Genomic DNA, 22,563 nt, shown 5'->3' on the forward strand with positions numbered 1-22,563 from the left:
TTTTGTGCATTAGGGTAGAAACAATTTGAAAGAGGAGTGAAATAAGTAGGAAAAAAGTGAAAAAAAACAAAAACCAAAAAAACTATTAACTCAGGCAAATGAATATGTTTATTTAAATATTTATACAAAATGTCCCTAACAGTAGTGGATACACTTTCCCAAATACGGTTGCTTCCCTTTTGATATTGCCCACTAGAAAATATTTACGTTCTTGTTAATTCTCAAAAATAGATTACAATGCTATTTTTTTTTAACTATATAACTTGTACTATGTCAACCGTGAATCTTACAAGAATCACGGCATCATCCACCTTATGTCAAGAGAAATTGACAGGTAAGAATGTCATTTTAAAAAGTCAAATAGAGCTTTAAACTAGAATCATTTACATCTTTACCTTATAAAATGTTTCTAACCCATCTTAAAGACTCTTAAAATATATAATTACGTATTTTCTACTTTAAACAAAAATGTTTTGAGTATCAAACAGCATATTGTCTACCTTGTAGATAGCATCCCCATCTAACACTGCCACTGTGTTAGCAACTTGTAAATGACATCAGACTAGAAGCAACACTGTTCCTAAATTGTGTGTGGTTTTTTTGTTTTGTTTTTATCTGGTAAGTTATGACAGATTTGTCACTAGACTTTATCTGGCAACAGCATTCATATTATGTAGAAATAATCGTAAAATCTTACCATTTTAGGTTCATGAATTCCCCTTAGGAAGCAGTTCTTTGGAACATTTCTTAATAATACTAACTTAGTAATATAACTAAATCGGTATAGTTCCTTGACCTGCCTTAATTTGGGGTCATCTGAATTCCGAGTTAAGGAATGATCTATTACCCAAGGCTAGAAATGATTACAAGTAGGACCAAGAGAGGGAACCCTATTTAATTCTGATAGTAACTACAAATTGTCACTGCAGCTGTTAAAAATAGCCACATTTTCAACACCGTTCTATTTACAATACTTTATATAATAAATAACTTGCAGCAATATGGTGACACTCCCCAATTTCTTGAGGTTTCTTGTTACTTTCATTCATGAAGACCTACCAATTGTGAGTTTACCCAGTGACAAAATGGGATTTGCGAATATTTAGAAATTTTCCACTGTGGCACAAATAGGAAGGCCTGGTCAGCACCGGAGACATCTGGGGCCTGGACGTTTTTTGTTTCCTCACATTAGTACAAAGAACTTTCGGAGTTGAGAAGGCTGAAGGGAGAGGGAAGCTTCTTCTTGACTTGAGGCCTCGCAACCCCAACTGACGGGAGGCACAAGGTGCTGGCCGACTTCTGCCTGTTCTTGTTGGTGCCCCAACTCAAAAAAGAAAGCTTCTTCGAGATTTTCTTGGTTTTATCAGTTTTATCATCATCATCTATGGCTAAACAGATCATGGAGTAGGTTTTCTGCATTCCCACAGAGTATGTTGCACACTTATTATGCTGCACATGGGAAAGACGAAAAACGGTGTTAGAAGTCCTCAAGATAGTTGATAAGTGACTGCAAAGTCTGAGGCTCACATTTTGCACTTACAGAATCCTTTTTAAAATTAAGTTGATATAATTCTGGAACTCGAGTGAATTAACGCTTACATAGAATTCGGTTCCTAAAAACAAGGACAATTTTTAAGGAATAGACTCAGTAGTAGTAATTTAGGCTAGCAGTAGGACTCGCTTTTTAAGGTTCTTATTCTATTTGTAAAAATAATACTCATGCTCAACAATATGAAAATACATATACTAAAGAGTAGGGCATCCCTCGCACCTTGACTTCCAGGCCTTTCCCCTGAAGTAAGCACGATTACTATTCTGCTTTTATTTTTTTAATTTTTTTTAAAAAATTATTTATTTATTTATTTGAGAGTGAGAGAGAGCATGAGCATGGGGGAGGAAAGGAGGGGGAGGGACAAGCAGACTCCCCACTGAGCACAGAACCTGATGCAAGACTTGATCCCAGGACCCTGGGATTCTGACGGGATTGTGGCCTGAGCCAAAGGCAGATGCTTAACTGACTGAGCCACCCAGGTGCCCTCTGTTACACTTTTGGAGATGATGTTCCGATCCAGGTATTGATGTGTGCATAGGTATACGTCACCGTTTGTCTTTCCTGAAAAGGAAGACACTACACACTGGTCTGCCTCTTGCTTTCTTCACTTAATGAACATACCTTGGATTTCAGTCCATGCCAGTAGGTACAGATCAACTTCATTCTCTTTAAAGATTTTATTTATTTATTTGAGACAGAGAATGAGAGAGAGAGAGCACATGAGAGGGAGGAGGGTCAGAGGGAGAAGCAGACTCCCTGCCGAGCAGGGAGCCCGATGCGGGACTCGATCCAGGGACTCCAGGATCATGACCTGAGCCGAAGGCAGTCGCTTGACCGACTGAGCCACCCAGGCGCCCAACTTCATTCTCTTTATAGACAATATGGAATCTGTGGTGAGGATACTCGTAACCTTTCCCCCCTATCTTTTAAACTGAGGAAATATACATAACCTAAAATTGGCCCTTTTAACCACTGTCAAGGGTACAGTCCAGTGGCATTAAGTACATTCAACTGCTGTGCAGCCATCACCACTGTCCACCTCCAGAACTTTCTCCTTTTCCCCAGCTGAAACTCTTTGCCCAGTGAGCACTACTATTAACTTTTAAAGGATCGTGTAGGGTTCAAATAGGAAAGCTGCAGATACTTTTCCAGAATCTTCCATGTGGGTTATCCCCTGCTTCCAAGGTTTGCCTAACATTGGAGTTGCTTTGTTCACCAAATGTTTACTGAACATCTACTATGTTCCAGGCACCGAAACCAGGCCTTTAAATATACGTACTACATATCTAAAGTGGTGGGGGATGATAGTCATCATAGAAATCAAGGCATTTGAGAGGTGGGACAATAAAGAAGGGAAGGGGTATTCACTCTAAACTGTCCCTCTCGAGTCTGGATCCTTTGGATGAAGATGTCTCTTCCTTTTCTATAAAACTGCCATTTACTCCCAGCATACTCTACAAGACATGCATGCGCGCTCCCATTAAAAACAATAATAAAGGGGCGCCTGGGTGGCTCAGTCGTTAAGCGTCTGCCTTCGGCTCAGGTCATGGTCCCAGGGTCCTGGGATCGAGCCCCGCATCGGGCTCCCTGCTCGAAGGGAAGCCTGCTTCTCCCTCTCCCACTCCCACTGCTTGTGTTCCCTCTCTCACTGTATCTCTCTCTGTCAAATAAATAAAATCTTTAAAAAACAAACAAAAAAATAATAAATAGTTCTGGATGTAGATTTCATGCCTGCAAACACTTTTCAACCTTAACCTGCTTAAACTCCATTATGCATCTTTATGACCATTCTCTTATAAATACCCTCGATCCTCTCCCATACTTCAACCAGCGAATGCCAAGTCTAGTTAAACTCCACCCTCTGCCTCCCCCCAGGCCTGTACCCAAAGGGCTGCACGTTACTGGGGGATGTTTACCAAGCCGACTGGTCTCCCTTGAAACCCTAACCCTGGCCTCAAACCTCTACAGGGCACCTCATTACCTGGTACTCCTAAGGTTGTCCTAGTAAATTCATTCCTTCTCTCCTAGATGTCTCCTTGAAGCCCCACACATGTCCTCCTGATAGTACTGTGCTATACTTAATAGCATCTGTTCCTAAGGACAAATCCTTCTGTGTGCCTGATTCTCACTCCCTCCTCCCGGTATGTCCTCCATCCTGCACTCCTGCCTCCCCGACCTTTACTGTGTTATCGATACCCACACATACCCACACGACTACCACCACCCCCCTTGAAAAGCTTCCCTTTTCCCTATGTCCCCCTCCCAGCTCACGCCTCCATGTCTGCTCCCTTCCTGCCACTCCCTTTTCTCTTGTCCTCAAGCACCATGCTCCCCATTACCCATTCTCCAAATAATCCAGGCACCCCTCTGACTCACAGCAATAGGGAGCCCGGTTTGAGAGCCTGGCACTCATTCCACTTTGTACAAATGAGGAAACAATCCTAGGGAGGGTACTAACTTGCTGAAGGCCACACAGCTGGTTTCCAGCAGGCAGGGCCCAATTCCAGGCCTGGGGTCTCTCCGCTACATCAGCAGTATTCCAAACGTGCCCCATGGAGGAGTGCTGGGGGTCCCCACCGCAATCCAAAGACTGCGGAGCAGATCATCTGTTCAGCTAGGTCCCTGGGCTTTATTCTCATTATCTGGTTTTGTTTGGAGCAAAGGCCCAGCAGTTAAAAACTCGGCGCTCGGTTGCCACTGTCTAAGGCCTCGCTGGGTGACAAGAATAACCCTATCATGGTTATTATTACACCTCTTGTGAAAGACACATATCCCATGCTAGGCACCACCTCGCCATCTTCCTGGAGCTCAGAACCAGTCCCTGATGCCCATGGTCACCACGGGCGATAAAGCCAGGATTCCTTTTCACGCAGTCTGCATCTAGAAAGTCTTGCTTTCTACGTCTACCTCAGCTCCTTCACAAGCCTGGCTCCAAGTTATTACAGAATGGAAAGACAAACCTCTCTCCTTGTAAAGCCACACCATGTGCTGGGCAACACACACATGCGCGCGCCCCAACCCTCTGGTCCCGAGCCCAGCTCTTTTATTTATCCTGCTTTTGGACAACCTTCTTTTGTTTTTGGTTGGGACCCTGATCCCTTGCCCAGCAATTCTAAAGATTCTGCCCCTAAAAATTCCATTTCTCAGTGATCCCTTCCCCCAAGATGCTCTGTGAGTCCGACTTCATCTTCTTTCATTTTTAAATGGAGATATAATTCACATACCTTAAAGTTCACTATGTTAATACCACTCCGTGGCTTTGAGTCTATGCGGAGTTGTACAAGCACCACCACCACCTAATTTCAGAACAATTCTTTCCCCTCCCAAAGGAAACCTTAAACCCATCAGCAGTTACCCCCCAATTCCCTGACCCCCCAAGTCCCTGGCAACCTCTACTCTACATTGTGCTTCTATGGATAAGCCTGTTCTGGACATTTCTTATCAAAGGACTCACACGATCCATTCACTTTCCAGGCCTCTCTCATCAGAGTTCTTTCCATCTCTCCATGGAAAGTGTCCTTTTGTCCTGCTGTCAAATATAATAAACACAACTCCATCTCTTAACTGTACTCTACACAACCGACCGTTTTCTCTTGGCAGGATTTTCTTCTCTCGATTCCAGAAGCTTCTTTTTATCCTCTCTAAATGCCGCTCCGCAACTTCCTTTGCGCCTGCTTCTCTTCTAACTGACCTCCAGATGCTTGCTGTGTCTCCAGGTTGAGTCCCTGACCCTCAGCCCCTCGTGGGTAATTCCATTTACTCTCTTCACAGCTTTAAATATCATCTCTGTGTTGGTGATTCTCTGATGTTTATTTCTAGCTCTGACTTCTCCCTTGAACTGAAGATGTGGACATCCAGCTGCCTACTTCACATTACATTTGGGCGTCTAACATCATGTGAAACATTCACGGTACAACTCTGTTTCCTCTCTCCTCTCCCTCCCTCGCCCTCTTCCCCGTCATTACAAAAAACGGTGCCTTCGTTCAAGCCCAAACCCGGGGAGTCATTTTTCTCTCCAGGATGTTTTTTACACAAATCATCTACAAACCTCTGTCAGCTCTACCTCCAAAACCACATCTCGGGCACATGCACCTCTCCCTCCCTCCGCCGCCACCCGCCCTAACGTCAGGGGCTAAGCTCGCTGGCCCGGGCACCTGCCCTAGCCAGCTCCCGCTACTGCCGCCCAGCCAGCCTCCAGGCAACAAGACGTAAGACGTCCTTCTGAAATAAACATCATTCCCCTTCTCGAGAGGCTCAATGGCTTCCAAACTCCCACCGCTGCCTATGAGGCCCTGCCTCCCTCCCACCTCACTTCCTGTCACTCCCTCCCTGTCACCATGTTCCAGCTGGAAGGCCTTCTTTCAGATCCTCCCACAGGAGAAGCTTCTTCCTGCTACAGGGACTCTCTGCACCTGTTGGTCCCCCTGCCCAGAAGGCTCCTCTTGCACCTCCTCAAATGGGGGGTTCGTCCCTGTCACTCGTTGTTTCAGTACAAGCCCTCTCTAGAGGAGCCTCTCCCGCCTCCAGACGTTCTTTGCTTTTTTGTTTTTTTTTTAAGATTTTATTTATTTATTTGACAGAGAGAGACACAGCGAGAGAGGGAACACAAGCAGGGGGAGTGGGAGAGGGAGAAGCAGGCTTCCTGCTGAGCAGGGAGCCCGATGCGGGGCTTGATCCCAGGACCCTGGGATCATGACCTGAGCCGAAGGCAGACGCTTAATGACTGAGCCACCCAGGCGTCCCCCACCTCCAGACGTTCTGTCACGTTACACATCGTATTTTCTGTACTGTACTTATCAGAATCACAACCACGTATTTGCGTATTTAGTGCCCGCTCTATGGGGGCAGGGACCGCATCAGACTAGATGAACCATAGCTCTAACACCAAGGGAGGGCCTGACACACACAGATGCTCAGTCACTATCTGTTGAATGAATACATGAGTACCGTTATGGAGGGAAGTGTCTAAGGTACCATTCTGTACCATTTCAGTATTTTTTTTTTACCATGAGTACATATTACTTTTGTAATCAAAAAAGAACTTAATCAGGCAGTGCCTGGGTGGCTCAGTTGGTTGACTATCTGACTCTTGGTTTTGGCTCAGGTCGTGATCTCAGGGTTGTGAGATAGAGCCCCGTGTCCGGCTCCACGCTCGGCGGGGAGTCCGCTTGGGATTCTCTCCCTTTCCCCCTTCTGGTCCCTCTCTCTGCCGCTCACTCACTCTCACGCTCTCTCTCTCTCTAAATTAAATCTTTAGGGATGCTGGGTGGCTCAGTCAGTTAAGCATCTGCCTTCAGCTCAGGTCATGATCTCAGAGTCCTGGGATCGAGTCCCACATCGGGCTCCCTGCTCAGCGGGGAGCCTGCTTCTCCCTCTCCCACTCCCCCTGCTCATGCTTGCTCTCTCTTTCTCTCTTGCTCTCTCAAATAAATAAAGTCTTTAAAAATAAATAAAAAAATAAAATCTTTTAAAAAATTCAGAAAAATAAATCAAGTGGTTCTTTCATCTACAGCATTCTTTTTTACAGTTTTCCAATGATCTCTGGCCCCAGGTGAGCACATCCCAGCAAGGACGAGTTTAGGAGTCCAGTCGTCAGGTCGCCAATGCAGGCAGGAGGAGGTGCAGGGCCTGGCACACCCCTGGGGCTGGACTCACGCCGGCCTCACTCTACAACTCTGTTTCCTGCCGGCCTGTCAGCACTCACCATGGACGAGGTGAAGTCCAGCAGGCTCACAATCTTCATCTCCACGCCGTCCCTGCCACACGCCTTCAGCAGCCTCATGACCTCGCTCACCGTCAGCCACTTGCAATCCACGTCTTGAATGGAAACGATATAATCCCCTTCCTTGGCCCCTGCCAGCTACAAACGTAGGATTTACAGGAAGGTCAGTGTTCTATTCATTCCAATCCCTGGATCAGTTCCCAAGTACATGAACAAAATCGACAGCACGCGTGAATCCTTTGCTCTTTGGGCGGGTAGCACCCGCAAGAGGCCTTTCACAGTCAGACCTTTTACACAAAGGAATCCTAAATTCATTCCTATACCCAGGTAGATTTGTTTGGGTAGCTTTCTTCGTACGTGACTGGTCTGACTGCTTCCAAGGCAACGGTGAGTTTTTCTCCTGATCTAGAGAGGCACACGCTTACCGCAGCAGAGCAGTGAGGATCCAGGAAGTGGACCTGAACGGGGGAGTTTCCTCTCAAGGTGAACCCCAAATCCCCTTCTTCTGCAGTGAAGTGAATGCTTCGAGGAGGCGTCCATCTCTTGTTAGCCGAAAACACCGACAGGGGGCCCTTTGGAACAGAGCAGCATTAGGTGTAGGATCTGAAGGCTGAATCAGGCACTTGAAAGCTACAGGAAATGTCACCTTGTCCTTGCAGATGTCACTCGGCCTTGTTCGGAGACCAATGACACCACTAGGGACAATACGTGCTACAGCAGTCAAACAAGAACATTAACTGCCATTTTCTCTAAAATAGCCAATATATTTTAAAGAAAATGTTGGGGTTTTTTTTAGATTTTTATTTATTTGACAGAGAGAGAGAGAGCACAAGTAGTGGGAGTGGGAGAGGGAGAAGCAGACTCCCCACTAAGCAGGGAGCCTGACACGGGGCTCGATCCTAGGACCGTGGGATCATGACCTGAGCCGAAGGCAGACGCTTAACCGACTGAGCCACCCAGGCACCCCAAGAAAATGTTCTTTAAAAAGTCATCTTAGGGGCGCCTGAGTGGCTCAGTTGGTTGAGCGTTCAACTCTTAATTTGGGCTCAGGTCATGATCTCAGGGTCCTGGATCGAGTCCTGCATCAGGCTGTGCGCTCAGCACGAGTCTGCTTATCCCGCTCCCTCTGCTCCTCCCCCTGCTCCCATGCACGCACTCTCTCTCTCTCAAATAAAATCTTGGGGCACCTGGGTGGCTCGGTCGGTTAAGTGCCTGCCTTCAGCTCAGGTCAGAATCCCGCCATCCTGGGATCGAATCCTGCATTGGGCTCCCTGCTCAGCAGGGAGCCTGCTTCTCCCTCACCCCTGTGGGGCTCCCCCTGCTTGTGCTCTCTCACTCTCTCAAATAAATAAATAAATCTTAATAAATAAATAAAATCTTTTTTAAAAATCATCTTAATATAAAGTCTCTAATTTAAAAAGTCTAATAATATTATTAGGGCGCTGGGTGACTCAGTCGGTTAAGCATCCGACTCTTCATCTCTCGGCTCAGGTCTTGATCTCAAAGTCATGTGTTGGGCTCCACAATGGGCATGGAGCCTACTTAAAAAAAAATCTAAAATGATCTAAAAATAGCCTTTTACATACTTCCAACTTATATGAGCTGTCCCCTTGAGTCACTATGAAATAAGCATTCAACATACCAGCTTCTGGAAGAAGTCTGTCACTGTCACCTTGGAGAATTGTGGCAATATAATTTCAACCTCTTGCTCAGTTTTAGCTGGAAAAGAATATTAAAAGGAAAAGTGTAAATGTTTCTGTAACTGAAAGTGATCCTTGAAAACTCAAGCCTAAGTCTTTTTTCCAAAGGGAAGAGAAGCAGACCTTTCTCCTGGTCTCTTGGCCTTCCTCTTGGTCTAGACAAGTAGTACAGAAGATGGACTGCTGGTCAACCCCCTGGCCCAGTGTCACCTGTACCTTCCATCTGGGTACCTGCCATGAGCCATACCTTGCTGTGGGGCTGGGACAGAATAGTGACAATCAGACACATCCCCTGCCTTCAAGAAGCGTACATATATTCTAGCAGACTTCCTTTGGCACTCATGAAACCCGACTAAGAAGTCATCTACATTTCAAGTGTGGCTATTACAGGAGGAAGTACCGTGTCTCTCAGCACACAGTCCTGGGTGAGATGAGCGTCCTCTTTTCATCATTCACGTGTGAGATGAGGATTTTAGTGGGATGTCAGTTTGTCAGGTCGTGTCCACTGAGAGCTTAAATCTCCACCATCCTATTCATGGGAGGCTCAAGCCAACCCTTACCACGAGGCTAGTCAGCTCCTAACACAGGATCCCAGAACAGGCTAAGTATACAGAAAGAACAGCATAAAAAGAAAATCTGAGGAAGAAGCCTGATCCTGCCAAGGTAGAACACAGCCCTCTACTTGCAGGATGGCCCTGGGGCTTCTACAAACTGCCAGACACAGTGTTGGGCTCAAACAGGGTGCCCATCCATTACCAGAGTGGCACCATCAGCCCTGGACAGCCTCGCCAGGAGCCGCGTTCCCCTCCTCCCTCCGTGGAGGTCGTATCTCTACCTCCTGGCCACAGAGCACACTGTGTGGACAAAGGGGCCGAGGAGGTGCCAGTGTCCATGAAAGAGAATCATGGAGTGCCATTCCTGCCTCCACCTACCAGCTTGCTCACCTGGGGCAAAGAGTCTGATTTCCCTAAAGCCTGTACTGGCTCATCTTTAAGAGGAGGGCAATCCTAGTCCCTCCCTATAGAGCTGGAGGGAGAGTTGAATGAGATTCCACCTGTCGTGCTTACTATTGTGCCTGGAAGACCTCAAATGCTCAGTAGATATCCGCCAGCATTACCACAGTCAAGCCCAGGGTTCCAGCTTGAGCAGGGCTCTGTTTCTAACAACTGGCCCCTGGAAATTGAGGTGGAACCTCAGAGACAGGAGACAGAGGTGTAGGAAGTGGGGTGGAAGGAGGTATGGACAAAGGGGGTTCCCTTGATTGGGCCACCCCTTCCCCTAACTCTTTAAAAGATCTTAGTCATTCCTTAACTATAAAGTCACCTCTCAGAGAGGCCCCCCAACTCCTGCCTCCTAGGGCAGAACCGACAGCCCCCTCCCCAAGGGCAGCAACAACTGTCCCATTCACTTCCATCTTCCTGAACCCCGGATGGTAATTAACATCTTGGAAATGCCTAGAAAGTGCTGGTGGTGCATGATCTCACTGATACGTGGAATCTAAAACAGTCAAGCTCATAGAAGCAGACAGCAGAATGGTGGGGTGACAGTGGGGGTTGGGAATGAGGCAATGTTGGTCAAAGGTACAAAGGTTCAGTTGTGCAAGATGAGTACGTTCTAGAGATCTAACACAGCATGGTGACCACAGTTAACAATACTGTATCGCCTACTTGAAATCGCCAAGAGGATAGATCTTGAGTGTTCTCACCACACACACGCACACATGATAAACTAGGTTTTGAAGAATTTTGACTGCCAAAGTAAAAATTTTCCCTGCACCCCCTGGCTCTACTCTTTCAGCGGAAAATTTACTTCTCATTTCATAATAAAAAAAAAGTTTGTCCTAAAACAAGAAAGAGGGAAAATGTTGGTACTGAAGGAAGGAGAGAACAGGAATGAGCAAGCATAGGGGAGGGAAGAAGGAAGCATTTGGCTTTAAAACCTTGGAGCTGGAGGTAAAAGGCCGATACAGCAGAGTGCATTCCCAGAGGCAGACGGAATCTGGGGGTGGAGCATTAGCAGAAGCATCTAGGCGAAGGTAGTTTCTGAGGTCTCCTGACTAGAAGCGATAGCTAGAACCCCAGGGAGGTTATGAGACTTTAAGGAAACCATCCAGAGGAGACAAACCAGCGAGAGTAGACCCCCGAGAATGCCAGGAGGGGGTGGGTGGGATCGGGCGAGAACAGTCAGCAAAGGGGGTGCTGAGGGAGGTGGGGACAGAAACAAGGCGGCAGGACACCCCGACACCGAGGGGGGCATATTGAGAGACGGGGGGGTCACATGCTACCACGAGGTCACTGACGACAAAGACCATAAAGAAGCCCCTGCACTGAGGGAGCAGAGAGAGAACTCAGGGTCTGCCCAAGCCTTCCCGGATGAGCGGATCAAGGCTGTGTCTCCGGAGAAATGGGGGCACCCTCTGCACCCCCCACAGGCTCCCAGGTCACTCACAGATGATGTCGGGAGCCTCGATCAAGTTCAGCAGGTCGTCGTCCTCCCTGTGCTGAGCGTCCTTGAGCCGGGACCGCTGGTGCGCCGCGGACAGCACCTCCTGCAGGACCTCGATGTCGCGGAGCTTCTTACACAGGCTGGCCTCCCTCACGGACTCTTCGTGATGCGCCACGGCTCGGCGCACATGCGACTTGCCTGCCCCCAGAAAGCAAACCCCACGTGACACGGTGCACCCGCCAACTGCAGTGTGAGTACGTTGGGGAGAACCCAGGTGCCCAAGGACCAGCCCAGAAGGGTGCACCTTCTCTTTTCTGAACGATCTGCCTGGACAGCGTAAGTCCCTCTTAAATCCATGTGCAATATGCTCACTCGGGTCTATAAAACGTTCATTCGGCAAATATTTACCAAGTGTTCTGGGCACTAGAGGGGAAGCAACAAACAAAAACTAGCCCCTGTCGTCATGGAGTTTATGTGCTGGTGGTTGAAGACAGATCATCAACAAGCAAAGAAATCAGTAGTGGATCATGGGTGATAAGATTAGGGAGAGAAATAAAGCAGGGCAGGTAGCAGGTCTAGCAAAAGAAGACTGGGATAGAAAGTTGCTCTTCTATGATGGGTGATCCAGGAAGGACTTCTTGAAGGTAACTTTTGAGCAGAGCCCTGAAGGAGGCGAGGGGGAAGCTACAAGGATATCTGACAGAAGGGCACTCCTGAAAGATGGAACAGCAAGTGCAAAGGCCCCGGGCAGGAGTATGCCTGTGTGTTCCAGGGTTACAAGGAGCTTGGGACTGTGGCCGGAGGGAGTGAGGGCTGGAGGGAAAGGCAGGGAATGAGGCCAGAGAGGAGCAGGGGACAGACATGTCTCCAGCCTTCTGCCCCTACTCTGGGTGGTATGGGAGCCCATTAGGGTGTGAGGACTGATGTGGTATGACCCATGTGAACTGAGAATGAAGGAATGAAGGAATAAAGAGGAAAGCAGGGGGACCAGTTATGAGCTGCGTGACCTCTCTGGGCCTCTGTTTCCTTAACTGTGAAATGGGGATCATATTATGCCTATCTCACAGGGCTATGTGAGATTGAAGGGAGTCAATGTGTGGTAAGTAAGCACTGCATCCGTGTGGCTTGGACCAGGGTGGAGGGTGAGAGGTGGTCGGATCTGGGACGCATTGTCTAGGTAGAGTCAATGGGATTTGCCAATCATGGGTGGGGTGAGAAAGAAGGCTGAAGGCGGGAGGTGAGTCCCGGATTCCTGGCCTGCACACCTCTAGGCTGGAGTTGCCATCAGTGAGACTGGGAAGTGCGTGTGGGTGTAAGGAGCAGGTCTGGGTAGTAGAGGAATTCAGGCTCGCACATGGGAAGAGAGATTCTGACACCTGGCAGAGACCAAACCAGGACCACTCATCACCAGTTCTTAGGTGTGACAGAAGAACATTAACAAATGTGCCCTTCCACGTTCGGATGACCAAGGGCCATCCCCTGGACCACTAGGGGGTGGGAAGATCGTCAAAGCTCTGGCTCCGCTTTGGGAGGCCCAGGGCCTCAGAGAACCTGCAAGAACACAGCCCCAGGAGCCTGTTGAGGCTGCAGACTGTGCCTCACGGTTTCTGATCCAGAGTGGCCAGGATGACCCAGGATGCCCTGCTCTCTGGACCCTGTCCTGGGGACCTGTCTGGGGCTGTCTGTGAGCAGGACCAGCTAGCTGGGCATCGAACAGGGCCTGCAGACAGAGGGAGCAGGACAGCCGAGGCATACCCAGCTGTCGGCGCTGGTGCCCGTTCTTCAGCGTGGCTAAGGGCGTCAGTCCCTCCGGCATGTGGTCGTAAAGCTGGGACAGGCACTTCTCCTGATGATCCTCATCAGCTCCCGGCTTCACTGCAACGAGAGCCACAGGGTAAATCCCTTCTTGTGGATGTGACCACAGACTCTGGAGACAGTGCCTCGGACCCCTCAGAGAGGGCACCTGGGATAACAGGTCTCCTTTCAGCCCCTGGACACACCGGCCATCCAGCTCACAAGTCTTTGTGCACTTGGGGCCAGGTGCACCCTAGAGGCTCATGGTTTGGCTCTGAGCCCCTACTCTACCTCCTCCAACTCACCCACCTCACGGAACTTCCTAGCATAGCCCAGCCTCAAGCCTCTGGTGGCCTCTGTGCCTGCATCCGCCCTCCCTGGCACGCATCCCCTCTCTAGCCTCACCAAACCTCTCACCGCCACCCACCTCAACACTTCTGGCCTCCATTCCAGAGCTCCGCTAGTGTTCTAGCTCTAGCTGTCCTTTTCCTCCTCGTTCAGCTGCAAAAGTGCTCCTTAGACTTCAAGGTCCAACTCAAATGTCACCACCTCTGAGAAGCCTTCCATGACTACACCAAAAGAGTCCAACTGCTGGCCCATGTGTGTTGCTACCGCAACTGCTGAATGGTTTATGTGACTTGTCCTGTCTACTGTGGGGCGACCTTGATTAGAGCTCATGACAACAAGAGTCTCACCTGACCTCAAATCAGAGCCAAGACTAGGGTGAGGAGAGCAAGACACTCACCTCGGGCTAAAAATTTAAGAGGGCACCACCAAACACTCAGCAGTCAGGATACAGGATAGTTTAATACAATTTTCTAAATACCAAAATGTATGCTAAAAAAAATGTACGATGAACAGACATCAAAATTCCTCTTTGCTTCAGGCTCCGAGGTGGGTCAGCACAACATTGTTACTGATCTGTAGTCTTATTTAAAATTTGGATCACCGTGGATTTTTTCGCATTAGTTCTGATTCATTTAAAATATCACATCCAAAGATTATCTTGAATACTGAGTTTGGGGGCATCCCCTTAGGTTCGGTGCCTAGGTGAGTGCCTCACGAGCGCTAGCCCTGGTCCGAGCCCTGGTCTCAACGCCGGGGGGTGGGGGTGGGGGGTGGGGGAGGAAGTCATCTCCTTAGAGCTGTCTGCTCCATCCCAGGCAGAATTACACTCCCCCTCTTCCTCCATAGCAGTAACGGAGAACCCCTAAATCCTGGGAGCATCTCCAGGGCAGACAGACAGCTCTCACTCAGCTCAGAATGTTCTGGAAGCACAACCCTGACCAAAGCCCCAGAGCCTCCAAGCCCACAAGCCTTACACTGGTGGTCGATGAGAAGGGTGGCCACAAAGTAGTGGGCCAGGGCTCCGTAGTGGTGAGCCTTCACGCAGGCCAAGCTGGCCCAGGAGTAGGGGATGTTCTCCTTCACCGGTGCCTGGCTCATGGCCGTGTGCAGCTGCCGATAGACCTCCCCCACCTGCAACAGAAGGAATGCTGGGGATGGGGAGCCTGGCCCAGGGGTGCTCACGCACCCAGGCTGTAGAAAAAGAGCCCTTTCTTCTATGGAGCAGCCCTGCCGGCGGCCGCTCCAGAATCTGGGAGCAGCTCCAAGGCTTCCTAGTTCTTTCAGCATCAGAGTTCACAGCGAGAGTAGGCAACGGTCATGATGCTGGGTTTTTGGCCTAAGCTGCAGATGGAATCAGTGATCCGTATCAGAAACGCCACAGCTTGCCAAGAAAATGCAAGCTCACACTCGGTCCAGGGCAGGCACGCCGCCCAGGTCACAGGCAAGCTGCCGTGGGAAGCCGCCGCTGCTTCCAATGGGCCCACATTGACACATCCCGCCCACCCCCAAAAGTCACGGGACCCAGGAGGGCTCACCTTGGCAGCCTCCTGAGCCACCTTTACCAGCATGAAGAACTCGTTCTGGATCCCAGGAAGGCAGATTTTCTCAAACACATTTTCTTGGGCTTGTGCAAGCATCATTTTGACCAGCACGCTGAGCATGGCAGGACTCATGTCATAACTTGGAGTATGAGTGAACGTCTCCTTCAGGTGATTTAAAACCCCTACAATTGGAAATTTTTTTGCACGTTAGTGGGGGGTCATATCGATTTCACCATACTGTTCAAAAGCACAGAGATGGAGAGAGGCAAAAATTAAGAACGTGTTCTGGAACGTTGTGAAAAATCTGATTCTCAGTTACCGTAAGATCGCAATTCCCTTCCTAAGTATACACCCTGAAGAATTGAAAGCAGACGGAAACCGATGGAAATCGATACTCGTACACCCACATTCACGACAGCATTAGTCATAACAGCCAAAAGGTAGAAACCAACCCAAATGTCCATCAACGTACAGTTAAACAATGTGGTGTATACATACAACGGAATCATTTTTCAGCCTTAAAAAGGAAGGAGATTCTGACACATGCTACAACATGGATGCAGACATTACGTGAAGTGAAATAAGCCAGTCACGTGGGCAAATATTCTGATCTATGAGACAAGGTATCTGAAAGAGCCAAATTCAGGGAGACAAAAAGGTAGCATAATGGTTGCCAGGGGCAGGGGGCAGGAAGGAATAGTTAAGTGTTTAATGGGTACAGAGTTTCAGTTAAAGGTTATATTTATTTGAGAGAGGGAGAGAAAGAGAGAGCACGTGCATGCGTAGGCAGGGGGAGGGGCAGAGGGAGAGAGAATCTCAAGCAGACTCCACACTGAGCACGGAGCCCGACACGGGGCTCGATCCCATGACCCTGAGATCAGGACCTGATCCGAAACCAAGAGTCGGACGCTGAACCCACTGTGCCCCCCAGAGTTTCAGTCCAGGCAGATGACAAAGTTCTGGCGATAAGAGAGTTGCCTGACCACGTGAATGTACTTAATGCCAATGAACTGAACACTCGAAATCGGTTACAAATGGTCATTTTCTTTTGTGCATCTTAACAAAATAAAAAAAAAAAAATCAAGATTCTTTTCTAAAACACTTCCATCTGTATCAAGCGAGGAAACCAGCCTGCTCCCTGTTTACTCCTGTCTCACCTGGGCCAACCGTTAGGCATCCCATATGTGACCCGGCGTTTAATGGAGGTGAAAGCAGAAAGCAGGCAGGCTAACGGCGGGAGGCCTCTCCGCGGGACATGCTCCCACTTAACACCTGGGTCATGATGAAAATCAGGGCTTTTCCCCAGGACCTCAGGAAAGACCAACCCAGCCACTCCAATGGAAATTTTCCTGCTGTGGCCCTTAGCTGACTTTTTTATATGTTAGAAAATTAACTGTCACAGCGCTGACTGACAGTCAACCAGAGGCTGAAATAAAATCTCTGACATGAATCCCATCTGACTGGTTCCTCTGGTTTTGTTGCAAAGCCTGAACTGCCCTGTGGACAGATGGCAGAAGCTGCAGGCTATCTGCTCCCTTCTGGGGTTTGCTCCCGCTCTGTTCTTAAGCTTCATGTTGTCTATGTTGCTGTCATCCTAGAGATGGGTCACCAAGCATGCCTGCTTTAGGTTCCTCAGAAAGAAAATGAGCCCAGGAAAGGATGTACAGTAAAAGAAATCCACTCCCACATGGGATCTTAGCATGTTGTTTTATCCCAAAGGATCTTTTTTTTTTTTAAGATTCTATTTATTTATTTGTCAGAGAGAGAGAGCACAAGCAGGGGGAGCGGCAGGCAGAGGGAGAAGCAGGCTCCCCGCTGAGCTGGGAGCCCGATGCGGGGCTCGATCCCAGGACCCTGGGATCATGACCTGAGCTGAAGGCAGATGCTTAACCAACTGAGCCCCCTTGGGCGTCCCCCAAGGGATCAGTCATTTTAACATAAGCGATTTCACGATCAGCCAAAATGACAAAGCTCTGGTTCTTCACGGCCTTGCAGAGCAAAGTGAGACGCCCCAAACATCCCCTGCTGGGAGTAACTCCCCAAAGCAGAGCGACGAGGACCAGCACAGAAGGGAACTTGGCGCGGAGCCCGCTCAGGGGATCGTGCTGTGGTCTGGGCCGCGTGGCTGCTTTCTCCCACCATTCCCAGTGGCAAGTCCGCCAGCCACAGGCCCTGCTGCAGGAGAGCAATGCAGGACCCTCAGACACCCCCGAGCCAGACCCACCCACTACACCCAGCCTGGCAACCTCCGGTCCTCTACAGGTTGATGCTAAGTGTCACTTGACAGAGGGCTCGGAGGAGAGCCTCGGGCAGGCAAGTTTTCCGCAATGAGCACAATATAAACACATGGAAAGTAACATGTAGTGATGAACCAGGCCTGGTGAAAGAGAAAAGAAAGAGCCTACATTTGCACTCTTTGAGAAAAACGTATTCCCCTTCCCCAATACAGTGTTCAAAGGAACAATTCATTCACTGCCATCCTTGGGGCCACTCATTCGGAAAAGATTAATTGTTAACCACGGGGTTCGCTGTGTCCATGGGCCATTAGGGCTTGAGCCGTTAAGCAATTCTCTCGGTGGGAAAGTACACCAGCACTAGAAACCCGCCTGGCCCTTACAGCCCTGGGAGCCCAAGCATGGGCCTGGGGAAGGCCCACGGACCCTCTTCCGCTGCAGAACCCCGGGCCCTGCCCCCCAGTGAGGCCAGGACGCTATCCCGGCAGCCTTCCTGGAGACACACCTGCGGCTCTCTGAAAGGCGTCCACCGCGCCCTCCAGCCCAGACTGGGTCCGCCGATTGCACCGGGTCCCAATCTGAGTGTAGAGGGCTCCGATGTTAAACAGAATGCTGGCCTTCTCCAGTAGCAAGTTCTGCTGGCTCACCGGAACCCCGGTGAGCGAGTCATACCTAGTTAAAAGAAATAGGTTTTGAGAACATGAATTATTTGGCTGGTGAAGGCCGCTTTGGGGTGAAAGCGGGCAAAATTCACTTCTTGAATAAAATACAAAGATGCACATGCAATGAAGCATTCATTTCCAAGCAAGCCAACGGGCTGATCACACTGAATAAAGATACCCACAATTTCACACAAAAGGAAGGCTTCTCAACCAACATGTCCTTCCAAAAGTGAACGGATAAAGAAACTGCAACACAACCATACAGTGGAATATCATTTAGCAATAAAAAGAAATGGGTTATCAAGCCGTGAGAAGACATGCAGGAAACTTAAATGCATATTTCTCAGTGAAAGAAGCCACTCCGAGAAAGGCTACATACTTTATGATTCCAACTATCTGGCATTCTGGAAAAGGCAAAACAGTGGAGACAAAAAGAATCAGTAGATGCCAGGGTTGAGGGGCGGGGAGGGAGAAAGAGGTGGAGAAGAGGGTTGTAGGGCAGTGAAACTACTCTGTGTGATCCTATAACATGGAAATGTGTCCTTACACATGGGCAAAACCCATGAAATGACTACCACCAAGAGTGAACCCCAATGTAAACTATGGACTTTGGGTGATAATGTGTGGGGGTAGGGGATATATGGGAAATCTCTCAATTTTGCTGTGAACCTAAAACTGTTCTAAAAAATAAGGTATATTAAAAATATGTGTTCTCTTGGGGCGTCTGGGTGGCTCAGTCGGTTAAGTGTCTGACTCTTTTTTTTTTTTTTAAAGATTTTATTTATTTATTTGAGAGAGAGAGAATGAGAGACAGAGAGCATGAGAGGGAGGAGGGTCAGAGGGAGAAGCAGACTCCCCGCCGAGCAGGGAGCCCGATGCGGGACTCGATCCCGGGACTCCAGGATCATGACCTGAGCCGAAGGCAGTCGCCTAACCAACTGAGCCACCCAGGCGCCCAAGTGTCTGACTCTTGATTTCAGCTCAGGTCATGATCTTGGGGGTCGTGAGATCGGGCCCTAAGTCGGGCTTCATGCTAGGCGTGGAGCCTACTTAAGATTCTCTTTCTCCCTCTGCCCCCGACCCCCCTCTCCCACTCCAAAAATACGTGTGTGTGTGTGTGTGTGTGTGTGTGTGTGTGTATGTCTTCTCCTAAAGGAAACATAGCAATTATGAACTCCTCATAATTCTTCCTCAAGTCTAAAAGACTCAGGATTTGTTTTAAAGTTCACCCGTCAACCAGGAGGTAGACGTGGAGATTCTTCCTAATTCAACACTAAGGAGAAATCACCTTTACCCTTTCACTCCGAGTAGGCAGCTAAGGCATCTTTAGCAAAAGTCATGTGCCTATCCTTTCAAAAGGACAGCATCTGTAGCCACCAGCGATGGTGCAATGTTGCTCCGAATATGCCCCGCGGCCTCCTTTCTCCCATGCTAAGTACCCTCAGGGAAGAGGTACCGCATCTCCAAAGTATTTAAACAGCACTAACCTTCGAAAATACCAACTCTGGAGAAGAATCAAATGCCCCACTTAGGTTTTTAAGAGCTGATCTATTTCTGTTTGCTGCCTTTGTCGTTGGGACAAAACCCGACTCCCACCCCCTGTCCCATCTGGAATAAGAATCTTGCTTCTTGTTAGTTCTACCTCGGAGCCCCCGTGTTTCCCCAACAATAAAATGAGCACACACACAAAAAAAGCCTCTTCTCCTCAGCTCACTTGCTTGGAGAAGCAAGAAGCCACGGTCTGTTGGCGCCTTCTCCCCTTGGATCCCCTTCATACATAAACACCCCTTGATCTACGTGTCTCCAGGCTCTCCTATAGAAATGGGACCGCTTGAAAGAGGGGGCGGGGTTGCAGAGGAGCCTCAGGGTGCCGAAGGGGAGGGCAGCAGGGGGGCCTCAGGTACCTACCACGTAAACAAGATCCCCATCTGTCGGGTGGGCGGGAAGAACCGGTTCTCCACAAATCCCAGCTGGATGAAGTAGCTCATGAGCAGTTCAACCCCGGCCTCATCCCGGCTGGGTGTCCGGCAAGCCTGGAGGGAAAGGAACCACCGAAGGGGCGGGGGGGGGGGAGTAGGTGAGGACGCAGCTCACAGCCACCCCAGATGTCACACTTGCTATGTTTGCAGAGCCTGGACCCCCGCTGCTGCTACCCTGAGCACTAGGAGGGGTGGAGAGGGCTGGGGTAGGCTCAGGAGTCCCCGAATCCAGCCTCAGATGTGCCAGGGGGCGTGTCTGTCCCCTGCTGTGGCCAGGCTGAACAGAGGGTTCTGAAAGCACCTCCCTAGCACCTCCAACCACCCTCCATGGCAGCCACCCTCCCCTCCCCTTCCCTCCCCTGCCCGCCACACACCACACCGCACCTGTCTCAGATCCATCAAGTCTGCTATTTCGTCTTCATACAAGTAGCTGTCCTCACTGTAATGTTCCAGGATGAAATCCTGTAAGAAAAAGGAGATGAGATCCTGTAAGGTGTCATTCCAAACCATAAACAGGTAAAACAGGAATGTCTAATGTGCCCCCCTCCCCCGGTTTAAAAATACATGTAGAATTCATACAACCAGGAGATTATATGCTACAGTGATTTTTCTGGATGGTGGGATTTATTTTCTGAACTGCATGTGTATTTAAAAATGTTCCTCTTGTTGCTTCAGTAAAAAGGAAAGTTGAAGTTGTTTTTTTAATTTTAAAATGTGTTTGTGGGGGCGCCTGGCTGGCTCAGATGGTAGAGCACATGACTCTTGATCTCAGGGTCCTGAGTTCAAGCTCCACGTTGGGCATGGAGCCTACTTAAAAAAATAATAATAAAATATAATGTCTTTGTGTCACATTCAAGTGACTGTGTAAGTGACAATACGTTGAATAATTGTGGCAAACATCCCAGACACTCAGGAGCTCTGATGTCCATCCTGTGGGCCGCCTTCAGTACCTGGGCAGAGGGCCTTCCCAGCAAAGGAAATTCACATCTAGGAGCTGGTAGGAGGCTACTACCCTCAGGGACTGCGAGAGGAACCTTTGTGAGAGCAGCTTTGGGCACTTCCACAAATGAAGCACTTGGATGAGACCCCCTAACCGGGTCCCCAGTCCAGCGTTCGATGACAACTCTGTGAGTTCATCCAGGCATACAGCACACACAGACGCGCGTCTGCTATGTCCAGGCACTGTTCGTAAGGCCTGGGCTCCATCAGTGAACAAAACAAAGACTTTTCCCCATGCAGCTTCTGTTCTCACAAGGGGGCACAGACAATAAGTGACAGGCACAACAAATAAGTAAATTAGGGATGTCTGGGTAGCTCAGTCGGTTATGCGTCTGCCTTTGGCTCAGGTTATGATCCCAGGGTCCTGGGATCGAGTCCCCCATCGGGCTCCTTGCTCAATGGGGACCCTGCTTCTTCCTCTCCCCCTGCCCTCTCCCCCCGCTCATGCTCGGTCTCTCAAATAAATAAAACTTAAAAAAAAAACCAGATAAATAAGTAAATTATATTATATATTAGAAGATGGCAAGTATGATGGGGAACAAACAAAAATAAAAATAGTATAAAGGGCATCGAGAGTGGCTTCTTGCATAGCATCTGCCCTAAGTGCTACCAGAAAGTGGAGGAAAGACATGTTCAACTGTGTGTTCTCAGGTGTCTGTGAGTGGATTCTCATTACACACTTTCTACACTAAAGCCCCTCCTGCTTTGTTCTATGCTATGTTCCGTGCATACACACATACATACACACACACACACACTCACACACCCTCGTCTTATAAAAATGGGGGTTTTGTTGAATGAATATACACATTTGCTGTGCTTTTCTTTTTGAACTGGCAATGTATCAAACATTTGCATATGTCATATGACTTTAAAAAAAATTTTTTTTAAAGATTTTAGAGAAAGAAGAGAGAAAGAGAGCACGTACACGTGGGGAGGGGAAGGCGCAGAGGGAGAGGGAGAGAATCTCCAGCAGACTCCGCACTGAGTGCGGAGCCTGACTCAGGGCTCAATCCCATCACCTGAGCCAAAATCAAGAGTTGGACACTTAACCGACTGAGCCACCCAGCCACCCCTCCATAACACAACTTTTAATGATTATGTAATCCTCCAATGTAATGCGTGTACAACTCATCTATTAAACAAATAAATCGAGCACCTACTATGTGCTGGCCAATATATATCATGATATTCTTTGTTTGTTTGTTTAAATATTTTATTTATCTATTTGACAGAGAGAGACACAGTGAGAGAGGGAACACAAGCAGGGGGAGTGGGAGAGGGAGAAGCAGGCTCCCCCCACTCTCCCCTCAGGGAAGGAAGCCCTATGTGGGGCTCGATCCCAGGACCCTGGGATCCAGGGTCGATCCCAGGACCCCAGGACCCAGACTGAGCCACCCAGGCGCCCCTATATCATGATATTCTTAACCTCTTCTTGTTAGACATTTAAGTCACTTGTATGTTTTCTGTGATTAGAGATTATACCATGATAGTCATCCGCAAGCACACCTCTGATTAGCTCCTCAGCATAAATTTTGAGATGCCTTGCTGGGTCCAAGGATATGCAGAGGCTCCTTCTGTTTTTCA

The 22,563-nt window shown here is 48.8% G+C and overlaps 1 protein-coding gene across 1 annotated transcript; it reads right to left on the reverse strand.

The window, feature by feature from the left end:
* Positions 1–90: 90 nt before the first annotated feature.
* RHPN2 (rhophilin Rho GTPase binding protein 2) lies at positions 91–20,502 on the reverse strand. The gene is made up of 11 exons (XM_081806680.1): positions 20,362–20,502; positions 19,907–20,031; positions 17,842–18,008; positions 15,097–15,284; positions 14,536–14,692; positions 13,175–13,294; positions 11,423–11,617; positions 8,917–8,993; positions 7,700–7,846; positions 7,257–7,412; positions 91–1,449 (listed from the first exon to the last, which is right to left on the reverse strand). The coding sequence occupies exons 1-11, from the start codon at positions 20,485–20,487 to the stop codon at positions 1,189–1,191; spliced, it is 1,719 nt and encodes a 572-aa protein (XP_081662806.1). The 5' UTR covers positions 20,488–20,502; the 3' UTR covers positions 91–1,188.
* Between the last annotated feature and the right edge of the window lie 2,061 nt (positions 20,503–22,563).

This window comes from Leptonychotes weddellii, chromosome 16 (assembly GCF_054177405.1).
Source record: "Leptonychotes weddellii isolate Sample4059 chromosome 16, ASM5417740v2, whole genome shotgun sequence".
NCBI lineage: Eukaryota > Metazoa > Chordata > Mammalia > Carnivora > Phocidae > Leptonychotes > Leptonychotes weddellii.

Excerpts from the sequence above, each read along its gene's own strand:
- RHPN2 (XM_081806680.1), bottom strand. The coding sequence starts at position 20,487 with ATGGTTTGGAATGACACCTTACAGGATCTCATCTCCTTTTTCTTACAG. Across the intron at positions 8,994-11,422 it reads CGAGGCTCCCGACATCATCT|CTAAAACTGAGCAAGAGGTT; the intron begins GTGAGTGACCTG and ends ATTCTTTTCCAG. Across the intron at positions 7,413-7,699 it reads ATCCTCACTGCTCTGCTGCG|CTGGCAGGGGCCAAGGAAGG; the intron begins GTAAGCGTGTGC and ends CTACGTTTGTAG.